Source organism: Eptesicus fuscus, chromosome 13 (assembly GCF_027574615.1).
Source record: "Eptesicus fuscus isolate TK198812 chromosome 13, DD_ASM_mEF_20220401, whole genome shotgun sequence".
In the NCBI taxonomy this organism is placed as follows: Eukaryota; Metazoa; Chordata; class Mammalia; order Chiroptera; family Vespertilionidae; genus Eptesicus; species Eptesicus fuscus.
In genome coordinates this window covers 23,039,046-23,053,600 of record NC_072485.1, presented here as the reverse complement: position 1 = coordinate 23,053,600, position 14,555 = coordinate 23,039,046, and the positions used below count along the sequence as shown (strand labels likewise).

Sequence of the window (14,555 nt, the reverse complement as noted above, 5' to 3'; positions counted from 1 at the left end):
TAAAGAGACCAAATTGGACAGTCTGCTCACCCGAGCCATTCACAGTCAGGGTCAGAGATCCTTACAGCTGGAAGGGAACCTAGAGATCTTTGAACCAGACCCCCTTTTTGCGCACAGTGGAGGCCTGTGAAGTAAAGGGACTTGTCTAAGGCTCTGCAGCCATGAGTGGCCGACCTGGGGTGATGCTCAGATGCCTCCACTCCCAGGAAGCACCTTGGGTTCTGTTTACACCTACAGAGCTTGTATCAGTGTTTCGAGTCTGAATAGCAAACTGTACTAAATAGTTCTCTTAAGACAATGTGGACCGTCTTCACACTCTTTATTTAATAGTTTTCTGAATGAAATGCTCAACCCTATCATGGTCATTATTTTTCCCAGTGTCAACCTGTGTCTGCTGCTGATTGGTCCAAGGATATTCGAAGTTGCAAGGTTTTAAGTGCACAGTCTCTGAGTAAATGGCTGATTGTATGTAGCAGCAGAGCTGAAAGCATGATCGAGCACTTTCTGAGCTGCTTGAGAAGAGTTGGAAGTTCCATGGGGTTTAATGTGGACTATCCCAAAATGTGAGCATGCCCTGTCAGTCACCCCAACCTTTCTTATATGTGTTTAGTTTGGTTAGAATCTAGGAAATAAGAGCTGATTTAGCTATAAAAGCTTCGTTATCTCAGCAAAGTTTCCTAATAGAAAGTGCCAAGAAGATAGTTCTAAGTAAATGGACTTTTGCAATGATTAAATTTTCATACGGTTTAAATATTCTTCATGTTGGTCTTTGTAAACTTATCTTTTCAGGTTTTTTTTTTAAGGCAATAGTCTCATTACCTCAAAGTCTTTCAGTAGTCATTCGGGTATAAATCCATATATTGCCTTCTCAGCTTTTTTCTTTAATTCTTTGCTATTAGTTATTTATAAAACTTAACAGCAAATGGGATAGTACAAAAATGAAAGTTGCATTTCCTGACTTATTTGGTAAATTTTATGCATTACAATTGGATGTAAAAATAGATCTGAAATAAGTTTTTCTGATGCTGTTACTTTAGTATAAAATGAGTCATTTACATAGTTTTCTGATAAAACCAAGGCCATTCATTTAGTTTTTCAACATTTATTGAGTAGCTACTCTATGTTAGATAATGCCGGTTTGTGGGGGATGAGAAAGATAAATTAGTTGCTTTCCATTTAGTAAGCGATCCAGACATACCCAAGCACACTCCAAACTGAACATCATTTTGCTTTTTAAAAAGTCATAAAGTTGGTCATGTCTCGTTTTATTGAGCTGGATATGCTTAGCAAGGAGCTTTTTCTATCCTTAGTAAGGATACTTCTTCCCTTGTGATGGTGGAGATGCAGATGTCCTCATTGGGATGGGAAATTATTCTTTAAACACAGAGTTGCTAATTAATTACATCAGCATTGTTGAAAACCACAGATCTTCCCAAAGTCTCATTTTACACCGCAGTTTAGAATTCTCCTCTGACCAAATCTATTAACAGATTGCCTGGTTTGAGTTTCACCTGCTCTAATTTCTCTTAAACCATGAGCTAATTAATAAGGCAGGGAAAGACTAATAATGGAAGAAGCCACAGTCAGCAGGCCTTGGGCCGGCACCTTTCTCACACCAGTTCCATGGGCAAGCCTGTGCTTATGTTCTGTCCCTGGACTGTTTTATTTGAAAGCCCGTATTTTGTTCCATCTCCCCCGCTCCACCCCCCCCCCCCCCAGTGAAGTATCCATTTACCCATGAGACTTATGTGCATAGTGTCTCCCACCTGAAATATTTGCCAGGTGACTTTGGAAGGAATGGACAGTAAGACAGCAGTCTATGCATTCAAGAGATTGAACTGGAAAAGTCAGAAGCATTTAGTTGTTTTAACAGAGCTCATTGGAATCTGCAAGCAGGAGGCAGTGGTCCTGCCCCCTGCTGGGCAAGTTTTAAAAGGTCACAGGGCATTGGGGCAGTCCAGTCGTATACACTCAAAAGAGGCTGATTGTACATAAAGAAAGTGGATTTGGAAATTCCTCCGTGTGGGAATTATTTCTGTAGCCTCTGGCCCCTAACTACAGAACAGATCATTGATAAGAACTTGCTGACTGATTGATTAAGGCTTCAAACAAGCTGTCACGGAGGGGGGGAAATCATTTAGTCTGAATCATACAGTTTCAAGGTTAGCTGAATATTTTGGTCTCATTAACCTGATGATTTTGAAACATTCATTTTAAAATTCTTATGGCAATTTGGTATTAGAGAAATCTTACTCCTAGTTTAACTTGAATCTTGTTTCAGACGCTTGCTATTGAGACTTGTGATTTCCAAACTTCGCTTTCAATCTCATTTTGAGCAACAGAATTACTAATTGTAGGATATCAGGTGGTTCAGAAAATTTTATTTCCCCCCGAACTACTTTTAAGCTAGTAAAAATGGTCATTAGATAATTCTGGCATATCTTGGCATGTGAGAAACAATTTTAGACTCAAAAGGTTGTCACTTTTCTCTAATGATTTTTTTTCTCAAATTGCCAGTCTGTTATAAAAATCCACTTGTATTATTTTAACTCTATATGATTATGTGCTACTACAAAGGGGATTTTATATCTTCAAAATTAATCTTTTTATGCAGCATAAAAGTACAGGAAAGTCCGGCTGCATTTTTTGGCGCTCTACAGAAACACGTTGATCCTGATGTTCAGTTGGTGAGTACAGGATCATTTTTGTGTTTTCATGTGTAATTTTTATTTTTTTTGGAGATAACAGTCTTTTAAAATATATATATATTTTATTGATTTTTTTTTAGAGAGGAAGAGAGAGAGAGATAGAGAGTTAGAAACATCTATCAGCTGCCTCCTGCACACCCCCCCCCCCACACCCACACACTGGGGATGTGCCCGCAACCAAGGTACATGCCCTTGACCGGATTCGAACCTGGGACCTTTCAGTCCACAGGCTGACGCTCTATCCACTGAACCAAACCGGTTTCGGCAAGATAACAGTATGAAAGAATCTGAACATGATCTCCTGTGATGTTTACAAATTGCTGTGCATTTCCCCAAGCATTCAAGAAAGTATTACTCTTAGCATTTTAATCAACAGTTTATTTTTCTTTCCTATATCTAATATTAATTTGAAAATATATGTTGTTACCCCTATATTACCCTTTTGGGTGTCTACATATTTTTCTAGTTCTTGGAGGGGGGTCATCTTTCACTTGAGATTTAAGATAAATTGATTCCCATCTTACCCCATAGATGTTGGGGCACCCGTGTTCTTCCCAGTGTTTCAGGGATTCTTGAGGGTGAGGGTTTTCCATGTCACCTATGGCCCCATGTTCCTGCCTCCCCTGAATTCTTGCCTTCCTGTGTGTGTTCATATTTTGTGAGTGCCATTTCCTCCTGCATTGCATCAGCCTGTGGGATTTCCACAATTGCCTAATTTCCCAAAGGTGTGTGTGTGTGTGTGTGTGTGTGTGTGTGTGTGTGTGGTGTGAGACTGACCTTGCACAGGGTTTGGGGCCTAGGTTTGATGACATCACACTCCAACATGGCAGACAAGTTAAAATCGACATCCCTGTTCTTACAAAACCTCAACCATCCCTGTTTCTTGGAAGTGTGTGCTCTTCTCCCAGGCGGAGGCCTCGCACTACACTGCAGGGCCTTTCCTGTCCCATCCCCTCCTCTGGCCTCCTGGCTTGTTCATCCCAGCTCCCTACATTCCTGCTCAGATCTCATGCAGAGCAGTTCAGCTCTTTTAGTCTGACACAGAATAAATGCTCCGTAAGGATGCTGTAATAAACAAAGGGAATTCTCACCCTCAGGGCAAGTACTTTTTTTTTTCACCCTGGCTGGTGTGGCTCAGGGTGGTGGGTTCCATTCTAGGTTAAGGCACATACCCAGGTTGTGGGTTTGAACCCTGGTCAGGGTTCATATGGAAGGCAACTGATCGATATTTCTCTCTCTCTCTCTCTCTTTCCCTTCCTCTCTAATATCAATAAAATATAACTTATAGAAAAGTTGCTAGTACAAAACACTCCCATATACCATTCACCCATATTCCCCAATTGTTGACATTTTATCATATTTGCTTTATCATTATCTATCTACCATCTATCTATCTATCTATCTATCTATCTATGTATCTATCTATCTATCTATCTATCTCTTTTTTCCAAAAACCATTTGAGAGGAAGTTACAGACATGATATTCCATTAGCCTTGAATACTTCAGTGCATATTCCCTACAAACAAGGTCTCTCTCCTGCAGGACCATAGGACAACCATCAGAATCAAGAAACAGTATGACCAGCTAATCCACAGACTCCATGGACATTTTTCCATTTGTATGTCCTGTCTAGTAAAAGGATCTAATGTGTTGCACTTGGTTGTGCTGTCTCTAGTTTCGTGTGCAATTTGGAACAGTTCCATAGTTTTTTCCTTGCCTTTGATGGCCTTTTAATTTTGAAGAGTATAGACCAGTATTTTGTATAATGCTCCTCAATTTGGGTTCGTCCAACATTTCCTTATGATTAAATTCAGGTTATGCACTTTGGGCGGAAGTATGAATCTGAGTTCTCACTGCGTCCTATAGGGTACCCCATTGATTAAGGTGGTACCTGTCAAGTTATTCTTTTTCTCTTTATAATTAGTTTTTTTTCTTTTTGATAGGGAGATACTTTGAGACTCTGTCAATATCTATTCCTCATCAAACTTTTACCCACTAGTTTTAGAATCCATTAGTAATTCTTGTTTGAATCCATTATTACTATGATGGTTGCCAAATGGTGGCTTTCTAATTCTATACTTCCTTCTACATTTATTAGGTGCCATTATATTATACATAAAAGCTTCCTTTTCTCTCCAATTATTTGTTCATCTATTTATAGCAGTATGGATCCCTATTTTACTTACTACCTTACAGTCCACTACTACTACTTACTTTTGTGCCCAAATTGTCCCTGGTTTTTCCAGTGAGAGTCCTCTTCAAGCTGGTTTATGTGTCTTGTTGACATGTCCCCATCGTTCTTGGAACATATCCTTACTGTCTGGCACAAGGAGATATGCCAGGCTAATTTTGAAGTTTTGCTGCCCAGCTCTGGAATCAGAAATTTCTCTAATGAGCCCTGATTCCTCTGGGTAGAGAACAGTATTTGGAAACCAAGATCTGGGCATTGCGTGTGCTCATTTGCTACTGAAGTGTTGCTGTCCCAGGCTCTCTCAGTGGGCAAAGCCGGGGCAAATATGTGTGTGCATGTGCCTGCACGTATATACATATATATTATGTATAACTACATCTATGTTATTACTATATGTACCTATGTATATATTAAAAACATGTTCACACCTCCAGTTATGATTCAGTACCACAGGAAAGCATTCTCCCTTTCCAAATTTGTGCCCCTCCTCCTCTGCTAGTGGCCGCTATTATTTTCTAAATGTATGCTTACTTCTCCATCCCTGGAGTGTAACCAGTCTCACTTGGCTCCCACCTTCTTCGGCCCTGGTCCTATTGGGCCACTGCCTTGCTGCTACCCCCTACTTTGCTTGGCCCCAAACTCATTGGATGGAAGGAAGGAAGGTTCCTAAGATAATTTTGCTGACAATTTAAGAATACCTTTTCCTACTTTCTATAATCAAGTGTAAATGACTTTAGCACTGGGCATTATGATTTTGAACAGATCTATAGGTGAAAAAAATAACTGTATTTGTTTTCTTTTGCTTATCATGACAGTACCTCTCTTTTCTATACTTTAGGGGGGTTTTGAAGGTAGAGAATAGAAGGTGGAAAGGAGGTGGAGGTAGTCCAGGGATCATCCTTCTCTGAGGGAAATACCTGATAAGTAGGGCAGGGACAGAGTTGGGTGGACTTAAAATATATCGGGGCCGGGGGGAGGGGGGCGGAGTTTCTTTCTCCTTATTTTCTCTCTTCCCATATCCCTACTTTCAAGTTCCAGGAAACAAAACATAAGTTGTTTTTGTTTTCTTTATTTTGGTTGTTCAGTACCTAATGGGAAAAAGACCACAGTGTAAGCCACTTTTCTGTGGGTGAAGGTGGGAGGCAGAGGCAGTGAGACAGGAGAGCCATAGAGGGTCATGCAGAGAGGGGGCAGGTGGCTGGAGGAAGAGCTCGGTTAGAAGGGAACTCGAGGACGAGACAGAGTGAACTCAGTAGAGGAGTGAAGGAGATGGGAAAGGTTGGCCGAGGGAGATGGTAAGACGGAGTTGGGCTTGGTGGAGTGGATGGCTGATGAGAAGGCGTTTCAGATGGCCTTGATTAATTGTCAACGTTTAAAGACCTGTAGACATGTTCACATTTGCCTCTTGAAAACTTAAGGGCAAAAGATGTTTGAAGAATCCATGTATTCATTTTTCTTTAAAAAGCAATTTCTAAGCATAAGTAAATTGACTCTTTTTTTTTTTTGCTTTGCTTTTAGGTCATGTGTATTCTGCCTTCCACTCAGCAGAACTATTATGAATCCATTAAAAAATATCTGAGCTCCGACTGCCCCGTCCCAAGCCAGTGTGTGCTTGTTCGGACCTTGAGTAAACAGGGGATGATGATGAGTATTGCCACCAAGATTGCCATGCAGATGGCCTGTAAACTCGGAGGCGAGCTGTGGGCCGTTGAGATCCCTGTGAGGAATCTGTCACTCTTGTCCTTTTAGTAATCAGTCAATTGATCAATTCATTTTTTAAAAAAATATTTTTTAAAATTGATTTCAGAGAGGAAGGGAGAGGGGAGAGAGAGAGAGAAACATCAATGTTGAGAGAGAATCATGGATTGGCTGCCTCCTGCACACCCCACACTGGGGATCGAGCCTGCAACCTGGGCATGTAACCTGACCGGGAATTGAACTGTGACTTCCTAGTTCATAGGTCGACACTCAACCACTGAGCCACGCCAGCCGGGCTGATTAATTCATTTAAAAAATGAAATCAAAGTAGGAGAAATTTTAATAGGATCCCAGAGGTATTTGTTTTGCTTGATGAGCTCTGCTCTGGGTTTGGCTTACACAAGCCACTGTGAAGGTGTGCACAGATGAGGCATAACCCCCATTCTCAAGGAGCTTCAGTTAAGCTGATAACAGAATAGTTCATGGGAGAGAATCTAGTTTGGCATAGACTTGGAAGGACTTGCTTTAGAGCCTCTGGCAGCTATTTAAAATCTGTGTTCCATGGCCTTTGCCTTTATCTGCTTCCACCAGGTGCTAACTCTCAGGGTAGTCTTGCATCCTGGTTGGGCCTCCCCAAACCTTGGAGATCTGTTGGCAGAACCTATCATCTGAATCTCCAAACTGTGTGGGGAACTGAGAAAATCCTCTTCTCCTTCCTGAACTGTGGCCACCGTGGGAGGAAGTGCGGGAATGAGAAGTGAGGGAATGTAGCCCATTCTCTTATGCTTCCATAAGCAGGGTGGCCCCAGCTGCATAGCCAGGTGAGGAGTCCTTAGAGATATGAAGAAAGGGGGCTGGAATTCCTCTTCAGATTCCTTCAGCCCGGAGGCAAGGGATAAATGGACCGAGCACTTTCCCAGAATCCTTTGAACCACTGATGACTCATGGCCATCTCCACAAAGGATGGTTGCTATTTTGGACTCTAGTGAGTCTCTTAAAGCAAAGTATGTACCATATTCTTCCCTTCCTCTTGAAGTTTCTTTGGTTTCTGGTTAAATAATCTGCTTCACCTAGACCTTGATCATCCTAGCACATAGCTTAACTTGAATAATTAAATAACGGGGTAATTTTTAAAACTTTGATATTAAGTCATTGTTTGAGGAAATAATACCTCATCCCATTAAAATCATGAAAAATTTAATTTTACAGTTAAAGTCCCTGATGGTAGTTGGTATCGATGTCTGTAAAGATGCATTCAACAAGGGAATGGTGGTGGTTGGATTTGTGGCCAGTATTAACCTCAGAATCACCAGGTACTTTTACAATGACTCTAACATATTCTTCCACTATCTAGACTATTAATTGTGGCTTAACTAAAGACTATACAGCAAGGAATAGTTTGTATTCTTTATTTACTAGTATTTTTAAAATGTGAATAAAGGTCATAAATTATACTGACATATATAAATGATTGATAATATTGGGGCAATACATTGCCACATTAAATAACTATTTTTACACATATATTAGGACAGTTACTCACATGCTAGTCATATTCCCAAAAGGATGGCCATGTAAAAATTCTTGTGCATTTATTTTCTGAACATCTGCACTGTATTAAGCATTGTACTAGGAACTTCACATACATTATGTCAAGCAGTTGAGAGTCAGATTGCCTGGATTCATGCTTGTTATTATATTATTATTAATGCTCACAGACACTTGATATGGTGGCTGTTTGAACAACTATTAAAAAGGCAGGGGAAAAAACATAGGCAGGATTAGGGATAACACATTAAACATGAGCTCATGGCTCTTATTAAATTGTAGTTCCTAAAACCGTTTCCATGTTTGTAACTAAACATTGCTTTGAGGCAGGAGGAGCTGCTGGCAAATTCCTTCTTCCTAGACTTAACCTTTTGCACTCGGATGTCGAGTGTGACTCGACACGGTTAGCATCAGTAGCAGGAATCGCGAAAAAAGCAAGTGAGTGCAAAGGGTTAAGCTGTTGGATTTCCTCCATTAAGTTTGTGGTTGGGTGTATTTGGGATGGTGGAAAACAGGGAAAGTAGCAGCATGCCTCCAACTTCATTCCAGGCTGAAAGAGATCCTGGTTACAGGTATCACTTCCCTGATCAAGCAGCTAAAGGATGTCCAGCCAGCTAGCAGCATCCTCATTGCATCATCATTGTGGCCTCTATTTAGAGAACTATAATAATGCTGACGGCATCCTTAGTATTGTCGTCACCTTCATTTTCTAAGTGCTTCAAGTTAATTGATGACTTTAGCAAGAAAACTTGCTTCTGAAATAGAAATAAGTTCATCATGTTACGTTTTTTAAGTCCAAAAGGCTCACCATTAGAAGTGGGAGCTTATGCTTGAGAAATCTTTGGCTATTTTGAAAGTAGAAATCTACTGCTAACCTAATAAATTCCTTTATAATAATAACATAGAGGCCTCTAGTAGTGCTTTTTATGTGGCCAGTGCTAAGCACTTTACGTATATTATCTAATTTAATTTTTACAGTAACCCCGTGAGGTAGTAACTATCCTACCAGCTTGTAAATGTCCTCGTTACAGGTGAGGAAACTGAAGCTTAGGTTCGCATAGCAGAGTCACGTGGTTGATGAGTATACAGCCAGGATTTGAACCCAGATGTGTCTGATGTCAGCAGAACGCTTTAGTTTCTCCTTTCAATAAATTTCATTTTGGGGGGAGGGTGAGATTTTAATATAATTGTGATCATACAGCATATACAAAATTATGAACAACATTGGTTTTTACTTGTAATGTTTATTTCTTAATTTAACCCTAGTAGCATGTGTATAGTAGCAATTTTTGAACTTTACTTTTGTTCTTTGCTTACTTTAGGTGGTTTTCCCGCTGTATCCTTCAGAGATCAACCACGGAGGTTGCAGACTGCTTAAAAGTTTTCATGATCGGTACTAAAACCGTAACAGTGCGTGTGGGCTCCAAGACCCAAGGTCCATGTGCTGATAGTAGAGCCGATAGGAGGAAGCAAACTCCCCAAGCCTACCTGAGCCAGTGGGCAGCCAGTTAGAGATCCCCAGAGCTGTGTCCTGACTCTAACAGTCAGACCTCGGAATTCGTCGGCGTGTGATAAACAAAGCCAGGAGGAGGGAGAGTTTGTGGCTGCTGGTGGCTCTGACGAGTAGCTTGAAGGCCAAAAGAAACCTACCCCAGAGGAACGAGGATTACGACAGAGCAGTGTTAGGTGTAGAAATAGGAGAGAAGCTTTGGGGAAGTGTGCAGGCCGTGTGGCATAGCGGGAGAAGATGGGGAAGACAGCAGGTGAGGAAGGGTGTCCTCTTCACAGTGTGACTTGGTGAGAAGAGGGACCTGGAGTTCCCCCCCTCCACCAGCCCAGGCTGGATCTGGCGTCGTCATTCCTGAATGGTGTGCTTGTGCACCTCACTCCCTTCTCGAGCTGCGTTTTCCCATCTGTAAACTTTGCTTTTTTGTGTGTTTTTTTATAATGAGTTCTTTTTAAAAATATATATATTTTATTGATATTTTACAGAGAGGAAGGGAGAGGGATAAAGAGTCAGAAACATCGATCAGCTAGCTGCCTCCTGCACACTCCCTATCAGGGATGTGCCCGCAACCAAGGTACATGCCCTTGACCAGAATCGAACCTGGGACCCTTCAGTCCGAAGGCTGACGCTCTATCCACTGAGCCAAACCGGTTAGGGCAAACTTTGGGGGTTTTTAAAGAGTTTTTTTTTTCTACTAAGAAAGTGAATTTTGGTGATAGGTGGTAATAGACTTACATATATGATCATCTTCTACCAACTTAAAATGAATTCCATGGTTGGTAAACTTATACAATTGTATATAAAATATATACACAAAAAGAATCACTGCATCTTTATTATATTATTACCTTCTTCTCACTTCAAAACCTGGCCTTTTTTTTTAGTGGTTATGAAAAGTTTCTGTTGGGTGGGAGTTACTGTCTGGTCTCTGCCTTTAGGTGAGTTCTAGTTAGAGTGGGTGGAAATGTTTACAGAATTTATATTGTCAGTGAGACGTGGAATCTGATTGGGTGAGTCCCTGTGGAGATGCTTCCAGAGGAACAGCCAAGGTCTTTCCTTATATTTTCATACCCATGCTCATTAAAGGAGAAAATGAACTGAACTTACCCAGTCTGTATTTATGGAGAGGATTTAAAGGCTAAAACAAACTAAATTGGTGTTAATTTGGCTCATGTAAATAGAATTCGTATGTCTATTGCATGAATTAAGTTTTAATTTATTGCTTAAATATTAAAATTTTACTGCTGCAATATGCTAAGCTTAAGAATCTATTTTGCCATAGAAATCATTACGATTCCTCAAATAGCAAAGAGGCAGGAATGTTTCCCTAAAGTTACTTGTTTTTATGCTATTGCAAATACAACCCAAGTTAGGTATTACCTTATTTCACAGTGGTCTGAAACATTGAAAGAAAAATTTAAATATTTTTTTTATTGATTTCAGAGAGGAAGGGAGAGGGAGCGAGAGATAGAAACATCAATGATGAGAGAGAATCATTGATTGGCTGCCTCCTGCACAACCCCCACTGGGGATCAACCCGAAATCCGGGCATGTGCCCTTGATCGGAATCGAACCCTGGACCATTCAGTCTGCAGGCCGATGCCCTATTCACTGAGCCAAACCAGCTAGAGCTAACCATTGAAATTTAATGGGAATTGTATTCTTTGTTGGCGTTGCACGAGTCATTGTTTTCTTACACCGCATTCTGCAGGAGCACTCAACAAATGGTACGCGTACAATCACGGTTTGCCTGCACGGATTATTGTGTACCGTGATGGTGTCGGAAATGGTCAGCTCCAAACACTTCTTGAATATGAAGTTCCACAGCTGCTGAGCAGTGTGACAGAAGCAAGTTCAAATGCCAGGTATTCAGTTAATTGTTCTTTCTCCAACTCCTGATTATAGCACATTTGTTGTAACTGTTAAAGTTACTGTATGTCAGCAAATCCTTTTTAGGCAGTTAAGTTTTGCTCTGTTTCTGCATCTGGATGGATTGATTTCCCCTAGATGGGAGGTAATCGGGTGGTCTTACGTAAATAGCCTGGGAGGCATGAGCTTTGGGCGCCTGGGGGACACCCTCCAGAGCCTGACACTGAGATGCAGCAGAAAGCCTGCGGGGCTGCTGGCAGGTGAAGATGCTCAGACATGTTAACGTGCCATGGGGAAAAACAAGCTATGGCTTCAGCTCAAGGCCCAAATCCACACACAGGGCTCACCCTCTGAAGTGCAGGCCCTGGTGTGCGGCCGAGATCTACAGCAGGGAGAGGAGTGAGTGTTGTGAAAGCCGAGCTGCATGTGGTAATGAGACCATCTTAAACACCAGGCACCTCGCTCCATTGCCACGTGTCTAGCTTCCATGTTTCAGTACAACATTCATTATGTCAAGTGCAAGAAAAATATTAGAACTGGAAAGTGGGGGCGGATGATAATCTGAAAATATTCAGAAAGCATCTTCCAAGCAGTGCACAGTGGGCATCTGTAGGGTTATACCACCATCACCTCCATCAACCAAGTGTTGCAGCCAAGAGCCACAAGGAGCTGTCTTAACCTCATCAGTGACTGTTAGGAGGGAGAGCATCATGGTTTAAGGGCAAGATCATCTTCAGCTGCATCCAAATTGTCAGAGCCCAAATCTCTCCCTATTCACCGATGGCAGGTGAATGTGTCTATTCAGAATCACAAGGGTGCAATTTGGGGATTGCTAAGAGTGCCAGGGAGTTAGTTTTCTAGCATTAGGACATCACCGTTTAAGTCTCAACACTGGAAACAATAATATGTACTTTAAATCATTAAAATGCTTAAGGTGAAATTTCACGGTGACCTTTGCATCCCAGAGGTCCCTTCCATGATGGCCGATTCTTGGACTTGGCCTTGGCTTTCCCAAATGCTGCCTTTAACACTTGGTCATTCAGCATTTGGCCCAAGTGTGTATTTGGTTCGCCCATCCATCCTTTTAAGAGTGTGTTTTCCATGGTTCAAAAGCGATGATTTGAAGAGTAAGAGGGACTCGTGGTTCTTCCTTCCCTATTCAGAAAGTGAGAGGCAGACTGAAGGCGAAAATAGAGGGACTGTTGCTACCGGAAAAGAATCTTGTCTCCACAGATAATTCTGGAAAATCATTTTTTAGAAGTGCTAATTTAAGTTCATTGTCCTATTAACCATTGCCCCTTAAATGATATAAACTAGCCAAATGATTGGACCTCCCCCACTTCTTGCAGTAACGAGGACGATGCCTAATTTAAAAAATTGTGTGTTCTCTGAGGGAGGAGAGATTGGGGGTGATTTTTATTTTCCTTGTTATTGCAGTGCTTTTCTAATGAGTTTATTAATTCATTTATTCCATCAAAACTTAGAATTACTATATGTCAGCTTATCTTTCTTTAAAAATCAGAAAATAGAAAGCGGCATGGCTTGGTTTTCGGTTCTCTGTCTTACTTTCTTGCCTCTCTGGCTCCAAGCTCCAAGCTGTCGGTGATTGTGGTCAGGAAGCGGTGCATGCCGCGGTTCTTCGTGGAACAGAACCGCACCTTACAGAACCCGCCGCTGGGCACCGTGGTGGATTCAGAGGCCACGCGTCCTGAGTGGTGAGTGCTGTTGGAAAACCGATGTTCAGTGAAACATTACTGTGTGTTGTTCAGGTTTGGCCTCATTTTGTTTGCCTTCTTTCTCACATTCATTCCATTTCCCCCCTCAGGTATGACTTTTACTTGGTCAGCCAAACGGCCTGTCGGGGAACTGTTAATCCCACCTACTATAACGTCATCTACGATGACAACGGCTTGAAGCCCGACCACATGCAGAGACTTACATTCAAGCTGTGCCACCTCTACTACAACTGGCCGGTGAGTGACAGCCGTTTACTGACACTCGAGTACCGACATTCAAGGTTCCCACCCAGGAATTCTTCCCCGGTTTACCTTTGTATCTCTATACCTCGCATAATGCCCGATTTTTCACAAAGGAGAAATGAATGGACGAGTGAATGAATGAAGGACTCCTTGAGTCCACAATGGGAGAAACCCAGTCTGTCATAGAAATGAAATAGCAATAACTATTAAAACATTACTATTTATAATTCCCAAAGGACTTTATCGTATGAACTCGTTATCTTATGCAAGCCTTGGGGGGAAAAGAGGATATTGTTATTTCCATGTTACAGTTGACGTTGAAACCAGCTCAGAGGTCTGGCGGGAAAGGGACGGGCCTGGCCCTGTGCTGTGTGCCTGTGCATGAGGCCGAGATCTGCTCTCAGAGTCCAAGGCCAAGATTCATCCTGAGCCCCTTGGAACATTAAGTTGAAGGAAACATAGATTAGCCCTGAGTGTGGTAGCTCCCAGCGCCCAGCGCCATGAAGCCAGACTGGCCTCCGGCCCATTCTGCCCAGTGAGCATAAGGTCCAGTGAGCCGATGCCCTTTGTTGGTTGGGTCTAGTTACTGTTTACTCACAAACTTATCCTATTGTGTATGTAACTAGTAGATGAAGAATCTCAGGGAAAAATCACTTTGAAGAACAAGTTATCCTCTTAATTACCACCCATACTTTCTCCTCTCAGGGCTTAGTCAGTATCCCAGCACCCTGCCAGTACGCGCACAAGCTGACCTTCCTCGTGGCACAGAGCATCCACAAAGAACCAAGTCTGGAGCTGGCCAATTCTCTCTTCTACCTGTGATGACACGAACCATCGGCATTGCCAGATGAAGAATCCCCAGGAGTAGTCGGTATACTCTTTACAAATCTGCCATGAGCTCAAAGCTGTGACTGAGGAAAGGAGATTGAGCCAGCTTTAACTTCTGGGGAAAACAAAAAATTTAATCTGAAATGGTTCAAAAGGAATGTATGTTGTTTTATTTGAAAGCTATATGCTTGGCGTAGATTCTCGTTGTGGTATATGGTATTAAAAT

The 14,555-nt window shown here is 41.8% G+C and overlaps 1 protein-coding gene across 1 annotated transcript in view; it reads left to right on the top strand.

Moving 5' to 3' along the window:
* The window catches only part of PIWIL4 (piwi like RNA-mediated gene silencing 4), a 39,260-nt gene extending 24,937 nt beyond the window's left edge, over positions 1-14,323 (top strand). Inside the window, exons 12-20 of the mRNA XM_054725438.1 lie at positions 379-563; positions 2,615-2,687; positions 6,419-6,619; positions 7,808-7,911; positions 9,469-9,539; positions 11,365-11,518; positions 13,112-13,237; positions 13,348-13,495; positions 14,207-14,323. Of these exons, the coding sequence (XP_054581413.1) occupies positions 379-563; positions 2,615-2,687; positions 6,419-6,619; positions 7,808-7,911; positions 9,469-9,539; positions 11,365-11,518; positions 13,112-13,237; positions 13,348-13,495; positions 14,207-14,323 (1,179 nt within the window). The remainder of the gene's footprint in view (positions 1-378; positions 564-2,614; positions 2,688-6,418; positions 6,620-7,807; positions 7,912-9,468; positions 9,540-11,364; positions 11,519-13,111; positions 13,238-13,347; positions 13,496-14,206) is intronic.
* The last annotated feature ends 232 nt before the right edge of the window (positions 14,324-14,555 follow it).